At 37.1% G+C, this 15,162-nt stretch overlaps 1 protein-coding gene across 6 annotated transcripts; it reads left to right on the forward strand.

Annotated features, from left to right (window-relative positions):
* The first annotated feature begins 308 nt into the window (after positions 1 to 308).
* Positions 309 to 8,557, forward strand: LOC117627707 (asparagine--tRNA ligase, chloroplastic/mitochondrial). 6 transcript variants are annotated; one of them, XM_034359909.1, is made up of 16 exons: positions 309 to 778; positions 881 to 949; positions 1,270 to 1,380; positions 2,409 to 2,513; positions 3,510 to 3,647; positions 4,287 to 4,367; positions 5,143 to 5,220; positions 5,324 to 5,392; positions 5,485 to 5,559; positions 5,700 to 5,783; positions 5,969 to 6,055; positions 6,781 to 6,876; positions 7,006 to 7,080; positions 7,585 to 7,711; positions 8,066 to 8,164; positions 8,292 to 8,557. In XM_034359909.1, the coding sequence occupies exons 1-16, from the start codon at positions 326 to 328 to the stop codon at positions 8,306 to 8,308; spliced, it is 1,764 nt and encodes a 587-aa protein (XP_034215800.1). In that variant the 5' UTR covers positions 309 to 325; the 3' UTR covers positions 8,309 to 8,557. The 6 variants fall into 6 exon arrangements, with proteins under 6 accessions (XP_034215800.1, XP_034215801.1, XP_034215799.1 ...); XM_034359910.1 differs by having other exon boundaries at positions 8,066 to 8,137; positions 8,265 to 8,557; XM_034359908.1 differs by having other exon boundaries at positions 310 to 778; positions 8,066 to 8,218; positions 8,346 to 8,557.
* Positions 8,558 to 15,162: the final 6,605 nt, after the last annotated feature.

Raw genomic sequence — 15,162 nt, forward strand, 5'->3', positions numbered from 1 at the left:
TCAATTATATAAAGTTTCACTGAAGTTTTGAACCATACATTCAACACCTTGTTCCCCAAGAAAATAGAAAAAAATGTAAAACAATTCACACATGATTTGTTTAGTTAGTATGAAATCAAAAAAGAAATAAACATCTGGAATGTTTTTATTTTTTTCTGTGTTTTTTCTAATTTTATGGGTTAAAAGTTAACGGTGTTATTTCGGGGTTTAAGTTCTGTTAAATAGAGGGACGCATGTTAAAATTTGATAGGGACACGTGCGACGTGTGGATTAAAACCAACAAAATCACCACTCAGAATTGCACTCCACTGAAAACGAAGGGAAAATGGCTGCTGCTGCCGCCTTCGCACCAGCCCCTTCTCTCCGGTTCAATCCCTACTCGACCCTCCGGTTCAATCCCTACTCGACCCTCCGGTTCCTCTCCTTCTACCCCCGAACCCTAGTTCAACCACAACCGCCAACTTTCTCGCCATTTCTTCCCTGGTCGTCCCGGTTCTCCGGCGCCGGTCCAGCAGTCCCTCGCCGGAGGTCCTTCTGCACCGTCATCTCCGGAGCTCTCCACTCCGGCGGAGGAGCCGCCGAGAGGACGAAACCGGAAATTGCAGAAAGTTGGAGGCCGAAAAGCGGCAACAACAGAGTCGGGGAGTTCAGGAAGAAGCTGAAGGTTGTGGATATCAAAGGCGGGTCCGACGAAGGGCTAGAGCGGTTGGGCCAGAGTTTGGTGGTTATGGGTTGGGTTCGGACTCTTCGGGTCCAAAGCAGCGTTACATTCATTGAGGTAATAGCATCAATATATAATTGGAATACATATTATTTTCCTAATCTTTTAGTTTTAGTTTAATAATTTGAGTCTTTTTGTTGTTAAATTTTGCATCTTTAGGTTAATGACGGGTCGTGTCTCTCAAACATGCAATGTGTATTGGGTTTAGATGCCGAAGGTTATGATCAGGTACTGTTTACTAATCACTGGTAGAAAAATGTGTGCTTCTTCTGATCATTGCTTATGTGCTTGTGTTTTTTGTATTTGCATATAAGTTTACTTCACACCAGTTCTTGGGTCAGCCTGAAACTTGCTTCTCATATTAACATTGTGGAATATGTCTATATTTAGGTTGCATGGTTTATATCTATAATAGTATGGGTTTATTCTGTTAGTTATTTTTTGTTAGATTGAAAAAAGTATCTTAAGATATTAGTTTCCCTGATAATTTAGTGGAGTTTGTGCCATATCGTCGTGTCTTTACTTCAAGCTATGGAGCTTATTGATAGGTAGAATCTGGCTTGATCACTACTGGTGCTTCAATATGGGTGCAAGGGATATTAGCTGCCAGCCAAGGATCAAAGCAAAAAGTGGAATTGAAGGTCAAGAAAATTGTTGTGGTTAGTATTTCTTGTCATCTATGTCTAGCTTGACAACTATCTTGATGGTATGAGATATAGGTTTTATCATTCCTCCACTCCTGTTTACCTCTTTTCATTGTTTTCCAGTTGTAGCAACTTTGCTTGTTTGAGACCATGTTACTATTTGAAAATGGAATCTCTTACTACATTTATTGGACATATCTGCTATAGTTTACAGTTTAGTTCCAATTGTGCATGCACTGCCTTGTGGGGTGGGGACTGTGCCCTAAAAAAATGTGTATTTGTGCGAAAAAAAGAGGTTAGAATTTTAATTCATCAGCCTGTACATAACACATGATATCTAAAGGCTACTTTTCCATGTTTGGGACCCATGTGTGAACTTATTAGTTTCATTTTTGAATTCAAAGCCTCAAGATGTAAGCTTGAGTTCTGAATTTGTGGTCTTATCATTGTTAGTATAGTCCCACATCACCTGTGAACTTTTGGGATGTGTGATGTGGTGTATAAACACTTGGGCACTATTCCTTTGTAAGTTTATTTTCAAGCATGAGTTCACCACGGAGTATATCATGGTACAGAGCAGGTATGTTGTAGAGATCAGTTGATTTGTGTTTCCGGCCTTGCACGGAGGGGGAAGAGTTGAGTGTCTGTACCTGGTGCTTAGGGGAAGTGTTAGGACAGTCCCTCATTGGCCAGGTGCCTGGAATGTGCAATATATAAATACATTGGGGACCCCTTTTCATAATCCAGTTTTGTAAATTCGTGAAGTTTTTCATGGTATCCGAGCAAGGAATACTGAGCTCTAATCTTGTAATTACATCCTCCCAATCTAAATTGAACTGCACAAGGTGGGCTTTAATGGTGGAGAGGGGCCCACATATGAGGGGTGTTAAAATATGAAACACTTGTTGACCTAATCCTAACAGCTTAAACTTTTAGGAGTAGTGCTAAACCAACAAAGTTTATCAAGCATTATTTTGGACTTTCAAGTTTCTAGGTTCCCATCAAAAGAATTGGAATAATTGTATATGCTCTTCATCTTGTAGGTTGGAAAGAGTGATCCTTCATATCCCATCCAAAAGAAAAGGGTCAGTAGAGAATTTTTGAGAACAAAAGCTCATCTCCGGCCAAGAACAAATACTTTTGGTGCGGTATGGTTCTGTGTCTTTGTTGCTACTGATTCTCTATAGTTACATAAACCATTTAGTTCTATTTGTCGTTGTTTTAATTTTTTTGTCAATCATTTTATCTTTTTCATGTTTTATATTTAAAATTATTTTACTTGTCATTTTCAGGATATGCTGCCATTTCTCTTTTTAGATAGATTTAGTCCTACGTTGTTGTTGATTGTGTTGAAATCAGACTTCCATTTATGTCTTTCTTAATTATTTTGGTTGTTTGAATATGCCTTATGGTGCATGAATCTTACTCGAGTGATTAAGACATGTCATGGTTTAGTAAATTTGTGCATATCCAACTGGATGCTTTTTTGTTTGTTTGTTTGTTTTAAAAAAAAAAAAAAAAAAAAAAACGAAGGCGAGGAGGAAGATGGAGAGATTATATGTGGATAAGGACAATACTTACCTGAATTTTGGGTTAGCGTTCCTAGAATTTTCTCTTAAATCCATAAATATCAGTAAGCCAATAAATGATGCATTGAGATAACGGTGATGGCTAATTTTCAGTTCAAAGTGAGTGAAGCTGACCTTTGATGGGTGACCTAAGTTGATATAATTTGATTTAGTATGCATAGAAGTTCAAGTTCAAGTGATCCAGATCATTCACAATTTCATTTTTTTTGAAACCCAACTTAAAAAAAAATAAAATTACTCACTAGACCTACCATTTATTCTTCACTTGCTGTTCCAATTGGGTGCGTAAATCTGTTGAATTTTTTTTTTTTTTCCGGATAAGTGCATATTGAAGTCAATGGGACTAATCTACACATGTATTCAGATATTTTGTATTGGCATACTTACGCAAGTATTCATTAATCATTACTTTGAGACATTTCTTACCTAACTGAGTATGACAGAAGTTCAGTGTGGCAAACAATAAAGTGTGCATCTTTTTAGTATTTTCTCTGTGGATCTATCTACAATGTCTAAATCAATTATCTTAATTTTTCAATTGCATGATGGTTTTAGGTCGCAAGAGTGAGAAATGCTTTGGCATATGCTACCCACAAGTTTTTCCAAGAAAATGGATTTGTATGGGTCTCAAGTCCCATTATTACTGCTTCAGATTGTGAAGGAGCAGGCGAACAATTCTGTGTGACTACTTTGGTGAGCACTGGTGCTTAAAAGTTGTCTTATTATTTTTGTTCAAAACATTGCTGTGTCTGATATAACAGTTTGCAGCATGTGTATCACTATGCAAGTTGTAATTCTATTAAGTTTTTACTCCTTTTTTTGCTTGTCTTATATGCTATTTGCAGGTTTATTTTTGCAATATATTAGACATGAAATGTTCTCTTGTCAGATAGTCTGGCAACATAAGAAGCTTATGCTGCCACTGATTTTTTAGACCATTGATTAGGACGGTTCTTTCCTGAATTTTGCCAAGTTCACAGTTTAATGAAATGAACATCTTATGTTCTATTACTGTTGGGCAAGAGAATATTAATATACATATAACTTATGCTTTTTCCAGTGGACAGTGTTCTACTTTTAATCTGTATTCATTGGCTTGCTTAATTGTTTCCTTGTTTCCTAGTGCCTGCACGGAGACACATAGACAAGATACATTGGCATTCAGCATCTTGAAGATAATACATCGTGCAAGATGTCATGCCATATTATATTTCAGGCCATTTATAATGATTAGTAGTGCATTTTGGTTTTGTACCATTGTTGTCATTGCTCTTAAATCTGCTGTATGTTGTGTAGTGCTTATATAAACTCTTCTATTTGTTCAATGAAAAGATTCCAAGCACCAGAGAAGCCTCTCATTCTCCTGTGGATGGTATTCCACGATTGAAGGATGGCCTAGTTGATTGGTCACAAGTGAGTTGGATGCATTTCCAATTTCTTTCTAAGTTATAACAAAGCAAGTGCAACAGCACACCAATTATGTTCTTATATTATTAACTATTATTACCATTCCCTTGGCCATTCTGCCATTGATAAAAGGAAACAAGAAAAGCCCCTTAGGCATATATAAATCTCTGAACCTTCTAATTAAAAAAAACGATGTAGTGGTGGTTTCTATTATGATTTCTAATTTAGGGTTTAGGTATTTCAAAACATCCTGCCCATCACACCAACGGAGGTATTTCACCTTTGTACCTTATTTGGACTTCATATGATATATTGTCTAATCAAATAAATGTATTGTGATGAATGAGATAATTGGGCTTCACTAACACTGTCAAATTAAATGGCTCTGATACATCACTAAGTTGTTATATGAGCTCCAGCATTGAATTCCTTGTGGAGAAATTTAGCATCTCAAGGAACTCCAAATGGTGTTTTCCTGGGAGGATAAATCAGGACGTGGATTATGGCAAAATTGAGATCCAAACCTGTAAATGACTCATGGATAGTTCAACATGCAGATTGAAATATGGCCGTTTGATTCTTAAAAAGGGGAAAAAAAAACTATAACAGTTTGATCTTTACCGTTGGGATGGGGAGGTTTTTACATCACACAACTAGGAAAGAGGTTGTGTAGCAAACTTCCGTTTTAATAATATTTGGAATTGACCAAAGCTAGTGGGTCCTCTTGTTAAATTTTTATGCGACTTCCATTTGAGTTTTGATTTTAATATTATGGTCTCAGGATTTTTTCGGGAAGCCAGCGTTCTTGACTGTCTCTGGCCAACTCAATGCTGAAACCTATGCTACTGCTCTTTCTGATGTATGTTTTTTCTTTCATGCACCAATGCCTGTCCTCATTTTAGTACCAAATTCGGATTACAATCAATGTATCTTTCCAAGATAAACCAAGAATCGTTTTCCAGGTGTATACATTTGGCCCCACATTTCGGGCTGAAAATTCCAACACTTCCAGGCACCTGGCTGAATTTTGGGTAAGTTTTTTTCCTTTCACATTCCTTTCTTTATTTAGCTTCTTGGGTTGTATTCTTCTTATAATTTAATTCCCTTTTCTTCCTTGGTTTAGATGATTGAACCGGAACTTGCATTTGCTGATCTCAACGATGACATGGCCTGTGCAACTGCCTATCTCCAGTACGTAGTATGTTACCTTTCAAAACTATTTTCATGAACACTATTATCAAACCATTTTCTGGAAAACTCACCAACCAACTTGCTAGAATTGTCAAGTGACATTGTTATTTTTGGATTTTAGAGTAACATATACTTCCATTCTTGAAGGTGAGACACGTCCTTGAAAATTGCAAGGAAGACATGGAATTTTTCAACACTTGGATTGAGAAAGGAATCATAGATCGATTAAATGTATGAGCTCTTGGTGTAACTTGTGCTTTATCCTCTATGCTATAAATTAAATCCTCCTTTCTATGTTCTTTTTCTGAATTGGTTATTTATACGACGACTAAGCTATGCCCTGCTTTCCAAAATTCCAATTATTATTGTCCCCTCATTATTTTTCTTACCTCTCTCTCTGTGTGTTCAATCAACAGGATGTGGCAGATAAAGACTTCGTGCAGTTGACTTATACTGATGCAGTTGAACTTCTTCTCAGAGCAAATAAGAAATTCGAATTCCCAGTATGGCCAACTACTTAAAGCTTTTTTAACCAACTCTGTTCTTGTAAAAAAGTTTCTCTCTGATGTTTGTCATGAGATTAAAAGGTCTCTGGATTCTTCTATCAAATTCAAAAGATAAACAATTATCTGGAATCTGAATTGTTTGCCATAATCTTCGGTTCTTTCCTCTATCTAATTCAACTATGTTCTAGTGTGTATGTAATGTAAGGATGGTATTTAGTATTCTTTTCCTCCGGACCCGTTTGCATAAAACGTTGTGATATGATCTCATCATAATCACTGCTCCTTGGAGCTTCAGGAGAAGATTTTATCAATATTTAAATCCTCCATAACCAAAACATTGCTTGCTTATTTTTAGATCAGATACCAGTGGCATTAATTTTATCAACGTGTATAATACAGATGCCCTCCCACTGGATTGCCACTTTCTGATCTTTTTGATAATAGGCAGCTTTAGACATGTGAGCGTTATGACTCAGGCTGATGTTTCATGATTGATAAGTTAACCGATGATGCGCTTTAAGCATACTCTGAGTTTAGAAAAGAAACTTAGTTGATTTACGTTTAGTGAGTCAGAAGATACTCATCAGGTTACAAAAGATGGTGCTTATTTCCATCATTGTATACTGGTACATCCGTGGCAATAGTATTATTCGTTCTCAATATGTGGCTTTCACCATGTTTTGCATTTTACATTCTGACTCCTATTCAATGCTTGTTTTTAGGTCAAGTGGGGTTGTGATTTGCAGAGTGAGCATGAACGTTATTTAACTGAAGAGGCATTTAGCGGATGCCCAGTAATTGTCAGAGATTATCCGAAGGCATGAACCCCTCTGTTGTATCTTTTCCTATTTTTGGAATAATCATGGAAGGGAAAAACTAATTATGAAATTTAGTTCCACTTATCGAACTACTTCTCTGAAGATATTCATGACACATTCCTATTTCAGGACATCAAAGCATTTTATATGCGGCAAAATGATGATGGGAAGACTGTTGCAGCTATGGATATGTTGGTTCCCCGGGTAATTTTAGCAATATATCATTGCATTTCTATTATTGCTATCCTGTAGCTATTAATAAAATTTTATTGCTGTCTAAAATTTATTCTAGAGGGTATAGTGATTTTTTTATGTTGTCTTGCACAACACATTAGACACATGTATGAAGCTATGCTTGGTTGAATTACAGATAACAAGAGAATGTTCTAGAATGCCAAAGGTTTACGGTTCAGCAATCCTGTTGAGGCAGGTCTATAGTGGCAATTCGTGTTTCTGGGTTGTGCTTTGACTAAGACAACACAAAATAAAACAAAAACACAAATATGATAAGACATAACCTGACTAACACAGTTCGGTTTATTTAATACTTTGGCTTTAGGGTTACATTGTAATGTATTTAGTTCTATCATCAAAACCAGACCATGTTGTGTCAACTTTTGTATCAATTCAGTGATGTATCATGCCATTTAGTCAGTGATGTTTTATAGTATTATTTTTGCTAATAAATTGTGATTGTTCTTTTGTCAGGTTGGCGAGCTTATTGGTGGAAGCCAGAGAGAAGAGAGGCTTGAATATCTAGAAGAAAGGTTGGATGAATCAAAGCTGAATAAGGACAGCTACTGGTGGTATCTTGATTTGCGTCGTTACGGTTCAGGTGAGGAATTCTGTTTTTTGAACTTGAAAAATTACTCTAGTCGCTGAATGAATGCTGAGAGAATTTGCGCTACTACACAATTGGGAAATCTGAACTTAAAGTTAAGAGTGCTGCTGTTCCCACTCTCCCACCCTTTTCTCTCCCCACTCAAATTTAGAAAACAAAGGTAGTATTTAGGGATAAATTTATACATACAAATCACTAGAAGGTCGTCTAAGTTAACATGATCCATCCAGAATGAACGTTAATAAAACATGAGATGTAGTCGATAGTATATAGTTTATCGATTGAGCTTCTATATTCTGAGTGGATAAATTATTTTATGTTTAATTTCCATTCTCCTTGTTTCTCCAGTTCCTCATGCGGGCTTTGGTTTGGGTTTCGAAAGACTTGTACAATTTGCAACTGGGATAGAGAACATCAGAGATGTTATCCCTTTTCCCCGGGCACCTGGTTCAGCTGAATTTTGATGTGATTGCTTTTGGTTCCTAAATAGTTTTCCCTCATTTTGTAAGACTTGTACAATTTGCAACTGGGATAGAGAACATCAGAGATGTTATCCCTTTTCCCCGGGCACCTGGTTCAGCTGAATTTTGATGTGATTGCTTTTGGTTCCTAAATAGTTTTCCCTCATTTTGTAAGACTGATTCTGATTGCTGAACTTATTATGTGTACAGAATTTTATAGCTTCAAGCTGGCTTGGCTTCAATTCTTTTAGGCCTGTAAGGTCTACAGTATCTCATGTAAGAAATATTTGTCTTACTTCTGCGCACTTTTTCGCTATTTATTTTCTTGACCAACCTTATTTGGGATGAAGTACCAGTTAAATTTTATAATTACAGCCAATGCGTGTTTGTCCCATACCTTATATTATTTATGGAATTGAACTATTTACATGGAATCAGAGAAACCGAACCTACTCCCTAATATATCTTCCCCACTGCTTAATTGGTGGTGGGTTAATTTCACTCTCGTTCACGCAAGGAGAGCCAAAATTGTTGACGGCTGGGGTTAGGGCTTTCTCTAGTTTTCTTGATCCATTTTTTGTGTCGTCTCTCTCTGCCCTCTCTGATTGTCTCTTTGGGTTCTCTTGGTGTGTTGGGTTCGGTGGTTTTTGCTCTCTTTGTTCTTTGAAAGGAGGGCTGCGTCAGCTCTTCGTGTTCCTCACTCATAGGCTCTGAGTTTGGTTGCTCTCCATCCTAGGGTCTGCATTTGGATTGGAGACCCTCTTTCCCAAGGTCTTCCTCCCATGGGACTTGTGTGCTTCTGTTCTCAATGTACAAGGTTGGGCTCTATATTAGGGATGACATTTTAAACCGAAAAACCGAAAAACCGCAAAAACCAACCTATATTTTACCGCAATAAAACCGCAATCGCGGTAAACCGAACCGCAATCACGGTATTAAGAATCGAACCGCATTTGCGGTTGCGGTTGCGGTATTTTATTTTCAAAATTTGCGGTTATTGCAAACCGCAAAGTATAGCCGCACGGCTATACTCTATGAATAATTAAGTAAAATTGTAAACCCTTCTCTTCTCTCTCTGTAGCCGTGAGATGAAAACCTAGAATCTATTTCTTCTCCTGATTCCCATTCGTCTCTCTCTCTCAACTCTCTTATTCCCATTCGTCTCTCTCTCTGTCTCTCTCTGTGTCAAGCTCAACTCAAACCCATTGGCTTCTGCACAGGCTGTTCCTTCCACAGCTTCCGCACCAATACCTACAAGCTTACTTTCATGGAATCCCCTTCTGGCATTAAGGTTAGCTTTTTCCGTTTTCTAAGTCTTTATTTTTTTATTTTTTTTATTTTTGCTTTCAGATCTTGAAATTAAGAATTATGGTTTGATTGAATATGAATATGAAATATGAAATATTTGCTGCTTCTGTTGGCAATTTTCTAGTATTAGATCTAGCGATTTAGGATCGGAAAGAAAGGCCTCTCCTCTCCCTCAATTACATTCATGAACTTGAATTTGTGCTTAGGTTAGAAATTTGTACATGTGTGGTTTTCAATTACATTCTTAATGTGCTGCTGCTTTCTTACTCTTTGTTTTGTGTTTGTGTGTGCAGATTATCCCAGGACTGGCGACTTGCGTGAATCTTTGAAGTACATTTACAACTTGTATGTGCAATATGTCGTGAAGAACCCGCTCTACACTTCTGGAACTCCAATCAGGTAACTGGTTCAGTTTCGATTATCTTAATGTAGTAAATGATCAATCTTCATAGTAACAAGTTTCATCTCATAGGTGATAAATAGATAGTCACGCCTACTATACATGGATTAATATTATCAGTTTTATAATTCTCTGCTCACACTGCGTCCCATTGGGATGCTCAAGTAAAGAAACTTAATATTGCAATTAGTGATAAATAAACTGTCTCCTTGCATGTTTCTTCGCATTATAACAAGACTAATATTTGAACTAGGTTATCTCTTGGTTTAGAAGGCATGTTTGATGCGTGTCATCTTATTGTTATTGTTAGTATTTTGTAAATTCTGTTTTGAGCTTAATTCTAGAATCTGTTTTTGCTGTTTTGAATCTGTGTTTCTAGAATCTGTTTTTGCTGTTTTGAATCTGTGTTTCTAGAATCTGTTTTTGCTGTTTTGAATCTGTGTTTCTAGAATCTGTTTTTGCTGTTTTGAGCTTAATTCTAGAATCTGTTTTGAATCTGTGTTTTTTATAAAAAGTGTCATTTCTTGTTGTGTTTTAATTTGGTTGAGTTTAATATGTTATTAATATTCTTTATGTTGTTGCTTTTGTGTTGTGTTGTGTTATAGATGGAGTCTAACCACTCTAACACACCTAATGCCTCTAATCCCCAAACACAAACCGATACACCCGAAACACAATCTCCAACTCAAACACAAAATACCACAAGTGAGGGGCTTGTGGTGGGAGATAGGAGGAAAGCCCCAAAATCGATTGTGTGGTTACATTGCACAAAACAAATAAAGAAGGATGGTAATGGGGTAGAGAAGGTTGTAGGGGTTTGCAATTATTGCAAATTGGAGATGCCGGCGGACCCTAGAAAAAATGGGACAACGGGTTTAAAAAATCACATAGAGAGGAGATGCAAGCTCTCTCCTCTCTATCAACAAGGTGATGCAAATCAACCTTCTTTGACAACGGATACAATGGGTAGTGGATTGGTTCCTCACACATTCAATCAAAAAAAAATGTGAGTTAAAGGTTGTGAAGTTCATCATTAAGGATGAGCATCCTTTTAGAGTCGTTGAGGGCTCGGGTTTTAAGGAAATGATGAACGAGGTGCAACCTCGTTTCAAGGTACCAAGTAGGAAGAAGGTTGCCGAGGGGGTGTGGGAGTTATTCATGGTTGAAAAGGCAAAGATAAAAAGTGTGATTGGTGAGAAAAGAGTTAGTATCACAACCGATACTTGGACATCGATCCAAAATATAAATTACATGGTTGTGACGATCCACTTCATGGATAGTGATTGGAACTTGCACAAAAGAATAATTAGTTTCACAAAGATCACTAGTCATAAGGGCATTGACATAGGAAAAACCCTAGATGCATGTTTGATGGATTGGGGCATACATAAAGTGTTCACAATTACCGTTGATAATGCTTCCGCCAATGATGGGGCGGTTGAGTACATGGCACAAAGTCTAAAGGCAATGAACACCTTAATGTTGGATGGGAAGTACTTGCACTTGAGGTGTGCTTGTCACATTCTTAATTTAATTGTTAAGGATGGGTTGAAGGAGCTTAGTGCCTCAATTGAGGGTATAAGAAATTGTGTGAAGTTTATTCACTCTTCTCCGGCAAGGTTGGATAAGTTTAGAGAGTTTGCCATTGCATGTAGGATGGACAAGATGGCAAATGTGCCAATGGATGTGCCTACAAGGTGGAATGCAACCTATAAAATGCTTGAAGGTGCATTCAAATATAGGCAAGTCTTTGAGAAGATGGCATATTCTTGTGAGGTGTTTCAAGCTTACTTTCTAGAGGAAGAAAAAGTTAAGAAAGTGATGGTTAAGAGAGTTGGACCTCCAAAAGATGATGATTGGGAGAAGGCATTAGCTTTTGTGCATTTTCTCAAAAAATTTTATGATGCTACATTGAAATTTAGTGCAACCAAAACTTGTACATCCCCAATAATTTTCTTAGAATTGGTTGCTTTACAAGTTCAAATAGAAGCTAAAATGAAGGATCCTAGAAATCCTACTATGCAACGGGTAGCATCTTTAATGAAGTTGAAATTTGACAAATATTGGGGGAGCTTTGATGTTGTGAATAAGCTTATATTTTTGGGCAATGTGCTAGACCCAAGGATGAAGCTTCAAATGCTCCAAATAAGCTTTGGCAATCTTGGAGGAGATGCTAGAAAGCAAGATGAGATTGTGAAGGAGGTGGTAAAGTGTTTGAATGAATTGTATAATGAGTATAAAGGGGTTGGAGGGGGTGTGAGCCAAATTGATGAGGATGAGATAGATGATGAGGTTGCACAAATTGGTGATGATGTTGATGTCACATTTCAACTAATGCAACAACTTGTTCAAAAGAGGAAGGATGAGCAATCCGTTGAGATATCCAATGAAGTGGATAAGTACTTGACGGATCCTTTTGAGAGCCCCTTGAGCAAACAATTCAATCTCTTGAATTGGTGGAAAGGGAACCAAACAAGATATCCTATTCTTTCACAAGTTGCCAAGGATATCTTTGCAATTCCAAGTTCTACGGTTGCTAGTGAAAATGCTTTTAGCCTAGGCAAGAGGATTGTGGATCCTTTTAGAAGCTCTTTGCATCCTAAAATGGTAGAGGCATTAGTGTGTACTAGTGATTGGCTTAGAGCAGACGAATTTTCCTTTTACAAGGAACCAACGGATGATGAGGTTGAATTCTACAAGGAAATGGAAGATATGACAACTTGTAAGTAATTAGTTTATTTATGCTAATGTTATTTATGCTTCTTCTTATAATAAAATGTACTAAACTATGTTGTTTTATTTGTAGATAGCATTGGTGCTCAAACAACACAAAGGGGTTCTTCAAATCCACTCACCACCAACACTTGAGTTTGTAACATTGGTGTATTGCATTTTTCCTTTTAGTTTGTAACTTTAATTTACTTTGAATTGGATTTTTCTTTTTGGTTGTAACTTTAATTCATTTTGCTTTTGGTTTGTAACTTTAAAGGATTTGGAATTGGAATGCTTGAGAAGTTTATCTTTAATTGGAATGTTTGGAATTGTAACTTTAATTTTCTTAGGTTGTGAATGCTTGAGAATTGGAATCGATTGTGAATTTATATATGCTTGAGAAATTGAGGTTGTGTATTTATTTATTTAGGTTATAAATTTATATTTTTGTGAATGCTTGAGAATTTGTGGTTTTAAACCGCAAAACGCGGTCGGCTTGCGGTTTCAAAAATCACCAAACCGCAAATAGTCGGTCGGTTTGCGATTTGAGTAAAAATTCGCGGTTACCGAACCGCAACCACCCCTACTCTATATTGGTAATTATTTTTTTTTTTAAATTTTAAATTTTTTTTTAATCTTCTATGGGGCTGTCTGATCTTGATGGGGAAGTGGCTCTCGACGATATTGAGTGCTCGCTTGGGAGTCGTATGGTGCTTACACATCGGGCAAAGGTTGGAGTAGTGATTGGTATTTCATCGGCCTCTGTTCAGATCTTGATCTGCAGTGGGAAACGCAAGCGTGCCATAATGGATGGTGGGAGAGCATATGATCGATGGTGGCATTAATTTTTCTGGTGACGATTTGGTACCAATCGCTCTGCTGACAAGGGTCTCTAAGGTCTCCCTGATAATTCGCAGTTGGAACGTTTGTGGGCTTGGCATCCGACGAATGTTCAGTAACATGAAGTTTTCTTCTTCAAGGCAATAGGTTGGTAGCAAGTTGGGTCTCGAGATAGTTCTTATTAATTTTGTGTTTTGTTTCTATGGTGGCACGTGTTGGTATTCCTTTGTTTCTGACCTATTGCATATTGTACAACTCTAGCATTGTGCAAAAGACTATGTTTACACAAGAGGTCTTCTTTGACAGAACCTAAGAGACGGTGTGCTCTTTTGATGGGTTTCATTTTGCTTAAGTTTTTTGATTTGTGCTTTGTGCTCGTGGATTGTTCGTCTTGGTGGTGTTTTGGTTCTGCCCATTGTATCCTGAACAAATCTCACGTTGTACAAATGACTATGTTTACATAGGAGGTCTTCTTTGACAGAATTTGAGAGGCATTGGTGTGCCCTAGAGATGGAAGAAATCCCCATCGGGTCGGGTCCCTATCGAGTTCCCAGCTCTAACGGGAGGAGATTTCGGGGAAAAATAGGGTCGAGTATGGGGATCCTTGATTTTTAAAGAGATTTAGTCATATATTCATTCTTAGCACTAATAATATAGATAAACTCTACACCATTTAAATTACATCGAATGCCCTATTGAGTGTTTTGGGTTTTTTTTAATGAGGTTTTGGGGTTGGGTTTTGTAAGAAATCAATGGCAGTTTTGTAATTTAAAAGAAGTTAAAAGCCTTTTGTTATGTTGTAAATGAGCTTTTTGTGTGTTTCTAAAGTTCATTTTATATATGATTTTTTTATTATTTATAATTTGGGCTCCTATATTGGGTATAATAGTAAATCTCCATTCGAAGACGGGGTGGAGATGGTATTGTTATCCTCATCCCCGAACTCGGCTCAATAAGTGATGTATTTGGTTTTAATTAATAAATATGTTATATAATATAATATAACAATTAAAAATTAGCCTAACCTTTGTAAGATGATGAAACTTTGGAATGTCTCTTCTTCTGACCTAAAAAAATTCCACCAAATACTTCCTTGGTATATGGTACAACACAATCCCAAATACACCAATAATATGGGTTGCTAACTAAGAATCCCCACTTGATTATCTGGGTGTTTTCATGCTCGGCTATGATGGACATTCTGGTGTGTTAGATGGTAGTTATCTGGTCATCAAATGCATTATGCATGAGTATTTGCTTTTGCAATGAATGCCATAACAATTAAAAGTTATCATAAGCTTTGTAGAATGGTGAAACTCTGTCAAATTAAATTGAGATGATTTTGAATAGTTGAGTGAAATTTTATAATTCAATTGAATAATAGTTTAAGGTGAAATTTAAGTGTTATAACATGAATACCTTTTTTTTTAAAAATTGTTTTAAAAACTAGGGATTCGGGCCGTGTTTGGGATACCAACCCCCGACGGGGATGGGGACGGGGATTCCTGGAAAATTCAAACCGGGGATAGGGGCAGCAGGTATGGGGAGCGGAGACGGGCATGGTATTACTATACCTGACCTTTAATCGGCCGTTCCATCCCTAGTGTGGTCCTTTTATGGGTTCGTTTTGCTTCAGTTTGTTTCTTTGGTTTTTGTTTTTGCGGGTTGTTCGTTTTTGATGTTCTTTTGGTTATGTCCATTGCATGCTGAACAATTCTCGCGCT

This window comes from Prunus dulcis, chromosome 5, assembly GCF_902201215.1.
Source record: "Prunus dulcis chromosome 5, ALMONDv2, whole genome shotgun sequence".
Taxonomy (NCBI): Eukaryota; Viridiplantae; Streptophyta; class Magnoliopsida; order Rosales; family Rosaceae; genus Prunus; species Prunus dulcis.